General features: G+C 49.4%; 1 protein-coding gene across 7 annotated transcripts in view; it reads left to right on the top strand.

The window, feature by feature from the left end:
- PLCG1 (phospholipase C gamma 1) overlaps window positions 1-12,054 on the top strand; it is a 64,402-nt gene extending 52,348 nt beyond the window's left edge. For 4 of the 7 annotated variants that reach the window (XM_031954005.1, XM_031954004.1, XM_031954006.1 and 1 more), the window contains exons 23-34: window positions 128-231; window positions 651-747; window positions 891-975; window positions 1,192-1,349; window positions 1,628-1,724; window positions 2,010-2,234; window positions 2,388-2,536; window positions 4,226-4,340; window positions 4,905-5,066; window positions 5,820-5,908; window positions 6,126-6,313; window positions 7,144-12,054. In XM_031954005.1, coding sequence (XP_031809865.1) covers window positions 128-231; window positions 651-747; window positions 891-975; window positions 1,192-1,349; window positions 1,628-1,724; window positions 2,010-2,234; window positions 2,388-2,536; window positions 4,226-4,340; window positions 4,905-5,066; window positions 5,820-5,908; window positions 6,126-6,313; window positions 7,144-7,186 — 1,512 coding nt within the window. In that variant the 3' untranslated portion in view covers window positions 7,187-12,054. The remainder of the gene's footprint in view (window positions 1-127; window positions 232-650; window positions 748-890; window positions 976-1,191; window positions 1,350-1,627; window positions 1,725-2,009; window positions 2,235-2,387; window positions 2,537-4,225; window positions 4,341-4,904; window positions 5,067-5,819; window positions 5,909-6,125; window positions 6,314-7,143) is intronic. The other 3 variants (XM_031954008.1, XM_031954009.1, XM_031954010.1) reach the window with 3 other exon arrangements.
- Window positions 12,055-12,499: the final 445 nt, after the last annotated feature.

Below are 12,499 nucleotides of genomic sequence, written 5' to 3'. Positions count from 1 at the left end.
GTATTCTTCCTGCCTCCGCAAACTAAGATGTATTTTCTGAACACAGATCCCTCTTTCTCTACCAGGGCTTGTTAGGGGCAGGGTCCTTGTCCCCTCCCCTTTTTGACCAGCCCCCCTGTCTCCCCAGTGTGCTGTCAAAGCCCTCTTTGACTACAAGGCACAGCGGGAAGATGAGCTGACCTTTACGAAGAGTGCCATCATCCAGAATGTGGAAAAGCAGGAGGGAGGCTGGTGAGTTGGTGCTGTCTGGGGTGCTTCTTTTTCCCCCAGACTGTCCTAATTCAGACGATCTCTACCTCACTCTCTTGGACTAAGAGTTCTGATAGTGGGAAGGGCTGAGTGCGTGGTTGCTTCCCAGAAGACTGAGAATTGGGTCCACAATTGAAAAGGCAACGGGAGTCATGGGATCTACTTGCTTATAGGTCTGGACTCTTGCTTGTGTGATTATGCCCAAGTAAATAAATACCTGCACTTACTTAAAAATACACAAAAATATATCAGTCTTCCAACTGGATGCTAGCATTCTGCACAGGACAGCTGTCACGGGGTATGAGGAAAGGGGAGATAGGAAGATGGCTAGGGTGACCATTCATCCAACATGCGATCTGAGTCCCATGTGCCAAGTTTCCAGATTTGCTGTCTGTCTGCAGGTGGAGGGGAGACTATGGAGGGAAGAAGCAGCTCTGGTTTCCATCCAACTATGTGGAAGAGATGGCCAATCCTGCCACTTTAGAGCCTGAGAGGGAGGTGAGACCCACGAGGCTCTATACTCATGCATGTATAATCCCTGTTCCTCCCCAACTCCCAACCTGGCAGGAGAGTCAGTAGGTCACACCCCATAATACACATGCAGAACAACATGGAGGTTGACAAGCTGATGATCACTGTAGCTTTGTTCTTTACAGCAGTTGGATGAGAATAGCCCCCTGGGAGATCTGCTCCGTGGAGTCCTGGATGTGCCGGCCTGCCAGATCGGTGAGCCCTGGGCCTTGCCCAATCTTGGTCTGGATCAGCCCCCTTGGCTTTAGGCGGGGCTCGGGGAGGTTACAGTCTCCGATCTGGGTGTCATGTTCTTATCTAGACTTCTATATGTGTGTCTGTTGTGTAGGGGTAAGGAGCTTGGGAGAAGGGCTGGACAGACAAATCCTTCAGGCGCTGATCTGTTTTCTCTTTTGGGCTTTTGCCTTGTAGCTATCCGCCCCGAGGGGAAGAACAACCGACTCTTTGTGTTCTCGATCAGCATGGCGTCCATTGCCCATTGGTCCTTGGATGTGGCTGCTGATTCCCAGGAGGACCTACAGGACTGGGTGAAGAAGATCCGAGAGGTTGCCCAGACTGCGGATGCCCGGGTGAGGGTCACTCCTGGGCTGAGGGATAGGGAATGTGGAAGCAGGAGAGTTATTGTATGGGTCCTGGTGGAGGCTGCATGGTCATGTGCTCATTTTAGCTCATGCTTTTAAGGGTTGGGGAGGATGTAGGGAGGGATGAACAGATGAAAGCCAGACTCTGGGAGGTTCAGAGAAGGTGCTCTTGGTATCTTCCCTAAAGGGAGAGAGTTTTTGTAGGGCTGGCCCTGGTCATTGGCATTAGGTCATGTTCTCACATTGGGTCTCTCTCTGCTGTACAGCTCACAGAGGGAAAGATGATGGAACGAAGGAAGAAAATTGCCTTGGAGCTGTCTGAACTTGTCATTTACTGTCGGCCCGTCCCCTTCGATGAGGATAGTGAGTATGGGAAGGAACGAGGCCGGGAGCAGCCCGCGCGGGTCCCCGCTGGTGTGTGTGTGACCAGGCTGGGGGCACATGGGCGGTACTGGGCGATGACTGTTGGTGCCAGTGACTGTGCAGTAGGGATGTTTGGGGCAGACTGGCCCTGAGCCAGGGCTCTGCCCCCACATGGCCAGTGTAGGTTGTGGAGTCAGGGCTTGGCGGTGATGGCTCTTTTTGTCTATGGCACGGGTTGGCAACATCCTAATGGCCAAGTCAGTGACCTTGTCCTCACATTCCCAGAGATCGGCACCGAGCGGGCCTGTTACCGAGACATGTCATCCTTCCCTGAGACCAAGGCAGAGAAATACGTGAATAAGACCAAAGGCAAGAAGTTCTTGCAGTATAATCGGCTTCAGCTGTCACGCATTTACCCTAAGGGCCAACGGCTGGACTCTTCCAACTATGACCCTTTGCCCATGTGGATTTGTGGCAGCCAACTTGTGGCCCTCAACTTCCAGACTCCAGGTGAGGGAGCATGTTAGCAGTTCTGTCTCGAGAGCTGTAATTTCCATCTATGAGGGTGGGTTTAGGGATTTTGCTTCCCCTTTTCCCATTAATTCTGAACTAAGGGGTCCAAAGATAATTTGAGTTCACTATAGCTAAATTAATTTCTTCTAGACAAACCCATGCAGATGAACCAGGCCTTATTCATGTCCAGTGGGCGTTGTGGATATGTGATGCAGCCAAGCAACATGAGAGACGAAGCCTTCGACCCCTTTGACAAGTGTAGCTTGCGTGGGATAGAGCCATGTGCGGTCTGCATTGAGGTGGGCAGGGCGAGTAAACTCATAGAGGGGTGTCTCCATGCTGCCCCAGCAAAGGCCACTTAGGGCAGCAATGTGGTGTGCCCCCCAGGCAGGGGGCAGTCGGTCCATAGCCTAGGTCCACCTCACTTTGGAACATGCTGTTTGTCCATTAGAAAAAGTCTGACTGACACAGCAGTGGGAATTTGGAATCTGACTTGGGACCACAAAGAGCGGGAGGAGAGACCCTATTATGTGGTGTCTCATAACATGGGCTATAAATGGAAATAGAGCGAACGAGGTGGGTCTTAGGTTTGGAGAAGGCTGAAGGAGAGAGCAGCCCAGGAGAAGGGAACAACTAGTATAGAAAGCAGCAGGTAGAACTGAGTTGAGTTAGGGAATTTGCATCCTATCCTGGTGGGTGCCATATACAACAATGACAGCTCCCACTTCTGTATTGCTTTACAAGATGCTTTTCTCACAACTACCTGTGAGGTGGGTACAGATATTATTTCCAATTAACAGAAGAGGAAATTGAGGACTTCGAAAGGCCAACTTCCTTGTGGCCTTACCTTCTGAGGGCTGAAAATGGTGACACCGTCCAAAGTCCAGTATTAATTGTAGGTTTGGGGGGTTAGAAAGGCTGTTAGAAGTCAGGTCCTGCTTCCTTTTACAGATGAGGAAAAAAAGACTGGGAGAAGTGAGTTTACTTGCCAGAGGACACAGCTTCTAACTATATTAGAGATGAGATCTGTATTCTGAATCCTGTGTTTTCTCTGCTGTCCCAGCACAGGGCACAGCCATTCGTGGCAGGCCCTTCCATAGGGCAGTATGAGGGAGAGGGTAGCCGGCCGCCATCAGTCTGGTTGAAGGTCCCCAAAAGGGTGGTAGGTTAAGGGCTGGCTGGTGGGCCATCCTTGGGTGAGAGGGTGTTCCCCGCAGAGATGCTTCTTGGGACAGAGCGACCCTCAGATTTGTGAGGAAGTGCGCTTTGGACCCCAGGCTCCCGCTCCAGAAAGCCTCCCTTCCACAATTACATGTTCTCCACCTGCCTCTGTAGGCAAGTGAATACGTGATAACGGGCCCCACTCCCCCAAGGTGAACGGTGCCCAGGGCCGAGGCACCGCCGGGCAGGCTTCCTTAGGATAACCCCCTCTGGGGCCATAGATCCGGCTGGGTGGGACGCGAGAGACCCGGAACAGAGCTGTTGAGGGGGAAGGAGCCTCTGGCTGTTGGTGGGGGAGGAGAAGCCCCTGCCCATTGTTGAGCCGGGGAAGGGCTCAGGCGGGCAAAGTCTGCGAACTCCGCTCCTCTCCTAGAGAAAGTCAGGGCAGCTGGAAGGGAGAGAGCCAGAGGCTGCAGGAGCCCCCGCCGGGCTGAGAGGAGGCTGGCTGGGATTTGAGCAGCAGCCTTTTCAGGCCCCAGCAGAGGGCGTCACACCTCCAGCCATGGGCCCTCCCCACTTGACACATTTGGCCCGGGAGTGCCGGGCCCGCCGGGGCCGCCTGGTCCTGGGCCTGGGCCTGGGCCTGGGCCTGGGCCTGCGTGGCCGGAGCTGGCCCAGGGCTGGGCCCGGAGTTAACACTTGCCCCTGCTGGGGCCCAGGCTTCCAGCCTCTGAGTCACAGCGGAGCCTGGCCACGTCCTCCACCGAGGCAGGGCTGGCACGGGGACGGGGAGGGGAGTGGAGACGAGCCATCTCTGCCTTGCCTAGGTCCTGGGGGCCCGGCACCTCCCCAAGAACGGCCGGGGCATCGTGTGTCCTTTTGTGGAGATTGAGGTGGCCGGGGCCGACTACGACAACATGAAGCACAAGACGGAGTTTGTGGGTGAGGGCCAGGGGGCAGGGTGGGGCAGCCCCAGGGCCCAGCACCTCCTGCTGTCTTTGTCCCTGATGACCCGGGCACTGTTTGGGGGGGGGGGGATTGTCAGGGCCCTCAAGGTCAGGTCCGTCTCACGGGTCACCGGCAGTTTCTCTCTGTGTCGGTGCCTCTCGGAGGAGAGTTGTGGTGCCGAGTCTAGGCTAAGTGAAGAGCTGGAGGCTCTTCCCTCCCTTCCCCACCCCCCATCCTTTGCTTCATTTCCCTTTCCCCGGCTCCCCAAACACTGGGGCACAGGTTAGAGCTGGGAAATACTTGGGAGACAGGGGGAGATATCTACCTAGCCCCAAAGGAAGCTTGCTTAGAGGTAATGGTCCTCTTCCTTCTGGTCTCAAAAGAATGGCCTCAGAAAAGGGGGTTACTAAGTGACCGGAATCCCTTAGCTCTCTGACCTTTTCCTCCAACATCCTGTCTGCTTCTCCCATATAGTGGGGTTCAAGGGACTGGGGGAGGGGTGCCCCAGAAGCCAGACTGAGGCACTGATTACGGGCTCCTGCCTTTTCTACTTTACAGTGGACAATGGTCTGAACCCCGTTTGGCCGGCAAAGCCCTTCCACTTCCAGATTAGTAACCCCGAGTTTGCTTTCCTGCGCTTTGTGGTATATGAAGAAGATATGTTCAGTGACCAGAATTTCTTGGCTCAGGCCACCTTCCTGGTGAAAGGCCTAAAGACAGGTAAGAGCTCTGGGGGTGGGGGGGTGAGGGGAGCTGGCCCATTCGGGCCTTCAGTGACCTGTAAGGTTCCCTTTTCTCTTTTTTGATGACCAAGTCACAAGGATCATCATTTAGCCCCCTTAGTTTTGGAAGCCATGGCTTAGCTCCTTTCTGCCCTTTAGAGGAACTTGCCAGGCCACAGCTGGGGTGGTGCCCACATGACTTTTATCACTAACACCCGCTTCCAGGGGTGGGCCGGCCAGGCCGAGTGGGCGTCACTGTGCCGAGGTGTGGCTTGGCCGCAGACCTCGGTAGGACAGGTTCTGGGAACGCCCCTCTGACCCCCAAACGCCTCCCCATTTGTCTCCATTATGAAGCCCGAGCTCCCATTTCGTCCTTTTGGGTCGTCGTCACCTAGCACTGCAACCTCAGGAATTGGTTTGTGTTTGACTCTTATTTATTGACGGTTCTTTTCAGATGCTAAGCTAACGGTAGCATCAGTGTTACCACTGAGGGTGCTTTCTGAGTGTGAGCCGGTGGTGTCTGCGATGTCAGTGACACTGTCAGAGGAATTAACCCTCTGACAGCCAAGCTGAAGTTGTGGGGAAGAGTCAGACAGAGGGTCATGGGACGGGCAGCAGGAGGAGGATGCTTTCTCTAGTGGCTCAGGCTCGGATGGAGCCGGGCACCCAACTCCGTGGGAGGGAGGGCTGGGGGAGGAAGGCAGGCCCAGGCAAACTCGCACACGGCGTGGGGGGGTCTCATTGGTTCCAGGATACAGAGCGGTGCCTTTGAAGAATAACTACAGTGAGGACTTGGAGTTGGCCTCTCTGCTTATCAAAATAGATATATTTCCTGCCAAGGTACTTGCTGCCTACCTGAGCTGCAGAAGGGACCTTAAAGACCCAGGTGGTGTCAGAAGGAAGGAAGAGAAGGCTCCAGACGGGGGTGGAGAGCAGGGCGGGGAGAGCCTGGCCTGAGCACATGCTCTGGCTCTTATTAGAGGAGACTTGGGGGGAGGGTCTGTCCTGGGACCCACAGAGGCTGAAGCAGGTTGTGTGGGGGGGCTTCTTCCTAAAGCAGGAGAACGGGGAGATCAGTCCCTTTGGCAGCTCGTCGTTCCGAGAACGGGGCTCCGAATCTTCTGGCCAGCTGCTCCACGGACGGGCCCGGGAGGGCTCCTTTGAAGCCCGCTACCAGCAGCCCTTCGAGGACTTCCGCATCTCCCAGGAGCACCTAGCAGACCACTTTGACAGCCGGGAACGAAGGTGATGGCGGCATCTGCTTCTGGCTTCCCACTCCCTCCTCTCGGGCTGGGAGGGAGAAGCAGGAATGCAGCCAGGGCACTCGGGACTGGCCTGGATTTTCTGGTTCCCCATTTCCCAACATGTTCTTTCCCCATTTGCAAAGGCTTGAACAGTGTGAGCCAAGGCAGCCTCATGCAGCTTCAGTGTTCAGGGGCAGCCCTTAACCCAGATTCCATTCGAGGCAGGCTGGATGCCAGGATACTTGGCTCTTTTTGCTAAAACTGACCTGTCCCAGGGTATACACCCGTTTTTCTGCACTCACTGCTTATATTCATAAAAAAGTCTGAGACCACAGCTTAAGGTGATGGGAGAGGCTGTGATGGGGAATCTATTGTTCAAATAATCAGCCAGTTGGAACAGCCTTGTCCGATGACTATATTATTTATGGCAGAGCACCACCTCGGTGGGTTTCACAAGTCAAGCTCGTAGTCTCCCTAGAAGAGCCATTTAGGATCATTGAGTCAGGCCAACAAGCATTTATTAAACACCTGCTGTGTACTTAGGCCCAGTGCTCAGTGGCATGTGGCTCAGACCACCCTTACACCTTATATCACTTGCTTGGGCCACCCTGCTTAGATTCTGAGGCAGAATCTAGTGTCCCTGCTACTACAGTACCACTCAGGGTTTCAGCCTCACATGGGACTCTGCTCTGGGATTTGTGCCTTTCTTGAGCGTTTGTTTTTTTCTGGGAATGACTTGTTGCCGCACACCTCCACCCTTAGCAGGTCCTATTGGGCAGCTTTCCCTCGGGCCCTGTGCCCCCAATCAGAACCACTGCTTCTCTCCTCCAGGGCACTTCGGAGAACTCGTATCAATGGAGACAACCGCCTCTAGACTTCACCGCACTGGCCTTTGAGAATTAGGCGGGTTTGAGCAGCAGATGCCTCGTGGAATTCTGTGAACTGGCCCTTACTTCAGGCAGCCCTCCTGGGTTCTCTGCCCGATGCTCCAGCGGAGATCCGTCACACAAACACCAAGCCATTGTTCAGCTGTTGTACTGTCGTGAGTCTGTTCACTCTTGTCCATGATAAAGGCAAGAAGACTATACCATGCCTGGCATTGAGCACAAAATCTTGTCTCGGCCCCCCAGAGACTGGTGCTCTCATCTCACCTCTCCTGGAAAGGACAGGGCCCTTGTCCCGGCTCCCTCGCTCACGGGGAGCACGGGCAGGTCAGTCACCTTTGCCCCCAACAGAGCTCTGGGGCTCTGAGGAGCATGGACAGATTCCCGAGACTGACTAAGGGGCTGACTGCTGTCTTTGCTGGTTCCTGAAGGGACCCACAAAGACCCCCAAGAACAAAGTTTACATCCTCCTGTAGCTTTAAAACCACGAATGAACGGCATGAGAGGGCTAATGTTCCTGAGTGGTTGTCCCCTGATCAATCCAGGCCCGACTTGATGGTTGCCTTGTTAGTGAGACCTGAAACCCACTCCACAGGGGCATCTGTGCTGAATATTTTACTTGGGGAGTGGGACAAGAAAGGCAATATTGCAGACGTAGCAGTGTGCCCCTGGAACACTAACCCTCTTTCAGGATGGAATGCTCTCCTGAAGTTAAAACATGTTACAAACAGCAGTATTATTTTTTCTTCTAAATTGTATTGTAACTAAGTTATTTACTCCCCCCCTCCCCATACTGTTCCTGTTATCACAACCCCTAAAGCAGGTGGCATTTAAAAAAAAGCCTGCCAACCACCCATGTGGCAGCTTCCTGAGTTGAGCTGAGGGCCAGCTGAGATGCTCAGTGGTGGCTGCTTGGTGGGCCTTTGAGAAGTGACTTAGGCAGTGTCAGTGACAGTGCCAGAAGAGGCTGGGGAAAATAGCTGACTCGAAAAAATTTTAAGGGAAAGGGGTCACATTTTAGGATTCTTAAGTTTTTTAGGCATGAAAAGGGAATTTGTAGTTAATATTCATCAAGAGCAACAGAGAACATTGGGAAATCCCTATGTCTGATGTTGAATGGCCAGGAAGGCATCTGTGAGGCTGAACTAGCAGCTTGGATACTGTGGTTTTTGTTATCTACTTGGAATGATTGACTTTCTGGCCCCAAGGAGAAAGCCTTCCCTCAGACCTGACTAGAAGAGACAGGCTGACTTGGGTGGGGAGAAGAGATTCTGTAGGACCTACAACTGGTGTCTCATGTCCTGGGTTTGAGAAATCAGTGCTTGCCCTGGGGCAGGAGCTCAGAGGAGGCTCAGCCCTCAGCTGCCTTCCTTCAGCATAGGCAAACCTGCCACCCCCAATTTTGGGTCCTCAGGACTCCGACCACCAAATAAAAAGACTTCAGGTGATTCTGCCCTCTCCCTCTCTTCTTCCCCCTTCCGCCCCCCCCCCCCCCCCCCCCCCCCCCCCCCCCCCCCCAATTGGTGTATTCTTTATGGAGGCAAGGGGAACTGGGAAGCTATTAGCACTTAGTCACCTATACTGAGCTTTTGGCAGTAAGCAAAGATGATGTTACCAGATAAATTGGAAATACAGGGTGTCCTAAAATCTTAGTGGTGTAAATTACTGAAGCAAGTTTAGTAAATTAAAATTAAAGTTTTAGTAGCTTACAATGGCACTAAGATTTTGGGTACATCTTATATTGTCAGAGATCTGTCTATACTACAACTTCTTTTTGCCCAACTGTGTCTATCATTCCCCTCAAAGTGATAGGGAGAGAGGGCAGTTAAGCAGGGAAGGTTCCAATTTGTTATTTCAAAACTTCCATTCATACAAACTATTCCCATAAGGCCAGCAACCCAGGAGGAGGTCTATCTTCTGTCAGGTTGTAAAGAAATTTAATAAACTCTTATCTCTCCTGTTCCTCCTCAACCCTGTCCTCAAAAGGCCCCAAGCTGCTCTGAAAGCAGACCTATCTCTGGCTAGACTGCTGCTGAACAAATATTTCATATAAATTATCTCCCATCTCAATCTCATGTTTCAGCAGTTTACATATAAGCCTAGGCAAGACTTCAGATAGTGTAGGATGAATTCCTAAAGCTCAAGGCATACGTGTTCCCCAGGAATAAGAATATCTAAAAAGAAACTAAATCTGTCCAGGAAGATGATGTTTTTGTTAATCAACCACAGGTGGCATAAAAATTACCATAAAGAAAAACAATTTGAACTCCAAGCTATATAGAATGCCTAAAGGAGCATTTAAAAAAAAATTTATCTGTTTTACAAGTGTTTCACTGGAACTTAGAAAGTATATAGCTCAGTTGGTTCTTCATACCATCATTACCCTGTTCTTCTCCAAAACAAGACTGACCCCCCAAGAAAAGGACTTCCATTAACCTGTGGTGCCTGTGAGAGGCATTATTTTGCAGAGATTTGGTAAAAAGATGTTATTGGGAGTACAAAGGTCACCAAGCCAAAAGCCTGAGGAAGGACCTTGGTTGGACGTTCAACTGTCAGCCCTCCCCAGTTTTTCCTCCTGGGCTCTGTTGGAAACATATGGTCTAGTCCACCCAAAGGGGAAGAGAACTCTCTGTTATTCATAGGTGGGCCTGAAACAAAAAAACCTTTACATTTGTTATCTCCTGGAGGGCATTAAATGACTAGGCATCAGGCAAAGTGATCCCTCCCACTGTTCCCATAAAAAAGGCGCCCCAGGCCACCTCATGGCAGCAAAACCCAGCCTCGTAGTATGTACGCATTACTGTGTAGGAGTCTTTCCAATTCTGTTGGGTTTTTTAAATTCCTTGATTCTGGGTTTCCATTCTATTATTATTTTGGTTTTTAATATTAGAAAAATGGTAACATCTTTGATGCCACGAGAGCTTTTTCTGATTAGTAAATGGCGAGGATGGACAGTGGTGCATACCATTGTCAAGTCTACTTCATTACAAAATGTACTTTGTTCATTTATTCTGACAAGTTTAGTTTTTATGAATAAATACCTCAGTTTATTAGCAAGCTTTCTTTATAGTAAATATTTTGTCAAAGGGATGAGATGAAGTCATTTCTTTGAGCCTCTCAAGCAATGGCTGAATTTGTGTGACTTGTCTTTTAGTAGAATGTGATATTTCTAAAGAGAAAATAATCTCGATTCTAAGTTAAAATTTTAAAACTTTCCATTCAGTAATAGCCTCCTTTTACTTCAGGTGAATATGATTATTAGCAAAATTAAGAGGTCCAACTGAGCACAGAGACATGGGACACATCTACAATCCTGCTCTAAACTCATATCCTCAACTTGAACTAATTCAGCAGACCCTTTGGTTACTTTTCAGGAGGATCCATTCCCTGAAGCGGGGGATTCTCACATTCTCACAACCAGACTCCTGGGATAACAGAAAAGACTGGTTCTGGGATGGTTATATTATTCCCCTTTCAACTGCTGTTTTTATTCAAGACTAATTTGGTTGTAGCTTCTTCAACGGTGAGGCGTGAACTATGGTTCGGGAGGTGGTGAACGAGGGTTTGGGGGTGGGCAGGGAAGACCTTCCTTTGCAGCACCAATAGTAAGAGGAATAAAGTAAAGCTGTTCTGACCCTGGCCTCAGAGACTTAAACAGCAAGGACCAGGACTCTTCTGTACATACTCAGGCTTTTTTTCTCTGCTCTTTCAACAAAAGCAGTAATTTCACATCTAGTTGTGATTAAGGCAACTCAGCTTGGCATGCGAGAACAAGGTTATGTCTGGAATAGAGACTTTCCTTTGTAAACGTGCATCGTCTAGCAGATGATGTTTGGACAGGCTTTTACTTTGCGCTTTAAGAAAAGAAAATCATACTATAGGAATTAGCAAAATCTGCCTAGGCTGCTGCTGCTGCAACGTACGTGGAGGCAGTTGGGACTGAATCAAGACCCCCTTCAGATTCCTTATGCATTATTCTATGTCAGTGACATTTTGCCATTAATGGACTTAGTTTATTGAAGAATTCAAAATCTTTGGCGGAAGTCAAATGTTGCAACTACACATAGAAACCAGAACAACAGTTGATACGAGTTGAGTTGGATCATTTGCCGATATCCCACCTTACCTATAAATTCAGACTTCCTTCATAGGAAAAAATCTGTGAATGTGAGATAATGGTTTTATGTATTTTATTTAGGATTAATCAAGATCTGAAGTACCATTTAGAACCATTTCAAACTATACAAACAATTTTTCTTTTTCCCTCCTTACATTAAGTCCACATATACAAGATTTAGGGAAATAACACAATGTACTTCTTAGAAGGAGCAGTAGTGCTATAAGGAGTGCTAGCCCTTGAGACCAACTGTAGGTAAATTTTGCACTCACATGAGCCACTATAAGCAGTAGCAATAACCACGGCCCCCAGTCTAAGGCAGGTTTTAGATTTTTAAAAAATGTTTACCCCAGTTTAAAAAAAAAAAAAAAAGTTATTCACATGTAAGGCTAAATTAACATGTGCCTTAGCCCCCTAGTTTTTCCACTGTACCCTACCCCCAACCCTATCCCTGGCTATCTTCTAGAATCTTAAGACCTGTTAATCCACATATTGAGTCCACAAGGCTAGTTCTTTACCTTTAGACAAGTAATCAGAAACAGGTCCGTTTTGAACTGCTGAATTCACTGAAGTGAATTGTTTTCAAATCCAGTTTATTTCTCAGCAGTGGTCAGTCTTGCAGTAGCAAAATCATTACAATCTTTTTCAAAATCTCTTCCTGCAGCATATAAGGAACAAAGTGCTTATACTCAAATTAGCAGGAGAGAGAAAGAAGCAGGCTGTTCTCAGAAGTTACCTGTAGGTCATTGGCAAAAACAACTGGTTTTTACAAAGAGTACGCTTAATAACAGTCTCAATGAACGATCTACAGGGGGAGAGGAGATACTGGCATGTTTTCATTTTTTAAACAACAGTCACATAACATACCACTTCTCCTGGCACAACTGAACAAAGCTCTTGCCTATGGACAAAGCAGGAACTACAAATGTGCCAAAGATGAACTGTGTCTCTTCTTTAATTCTCACCTGAAAACAGTTGGGCTGATTATCGGGTTAAGCATTTGGGGTGTAAAACCACAAACTTCCTGGTTCTAGTCTGTCATTTATAATAGGATATACCTCTGTTTTCCAGCAGACTGCAAACATGGTATAGTGTTATATGGACAGGAAGCAGAGATACCATTTTTTGAATATAAATTATACAGTTCTTAGGCACCATGTGAGTAGTTAACACTTAAAAATGTGGC

Source organism: Sarcophilus harrisii, chromosome 2, assembly GCF_902635505.1.
Source record: "Sarcophilus harrisii chromosome 2, mSarHar1.11, whole genome shotgun sequence".
NCBI classification, from domain to species: Eukaryota; Metazoa; Chordata; class Mammalia; order Dasyuromorphia; family Dasyuridae; genus Sarcophilus; species Sarcophilus harrisii.
The sequence above is the reverse complement of the archived record's forward strand: the minus strand, read 5'-3'. Positions and strand labels throughout refer to the sequence as shown.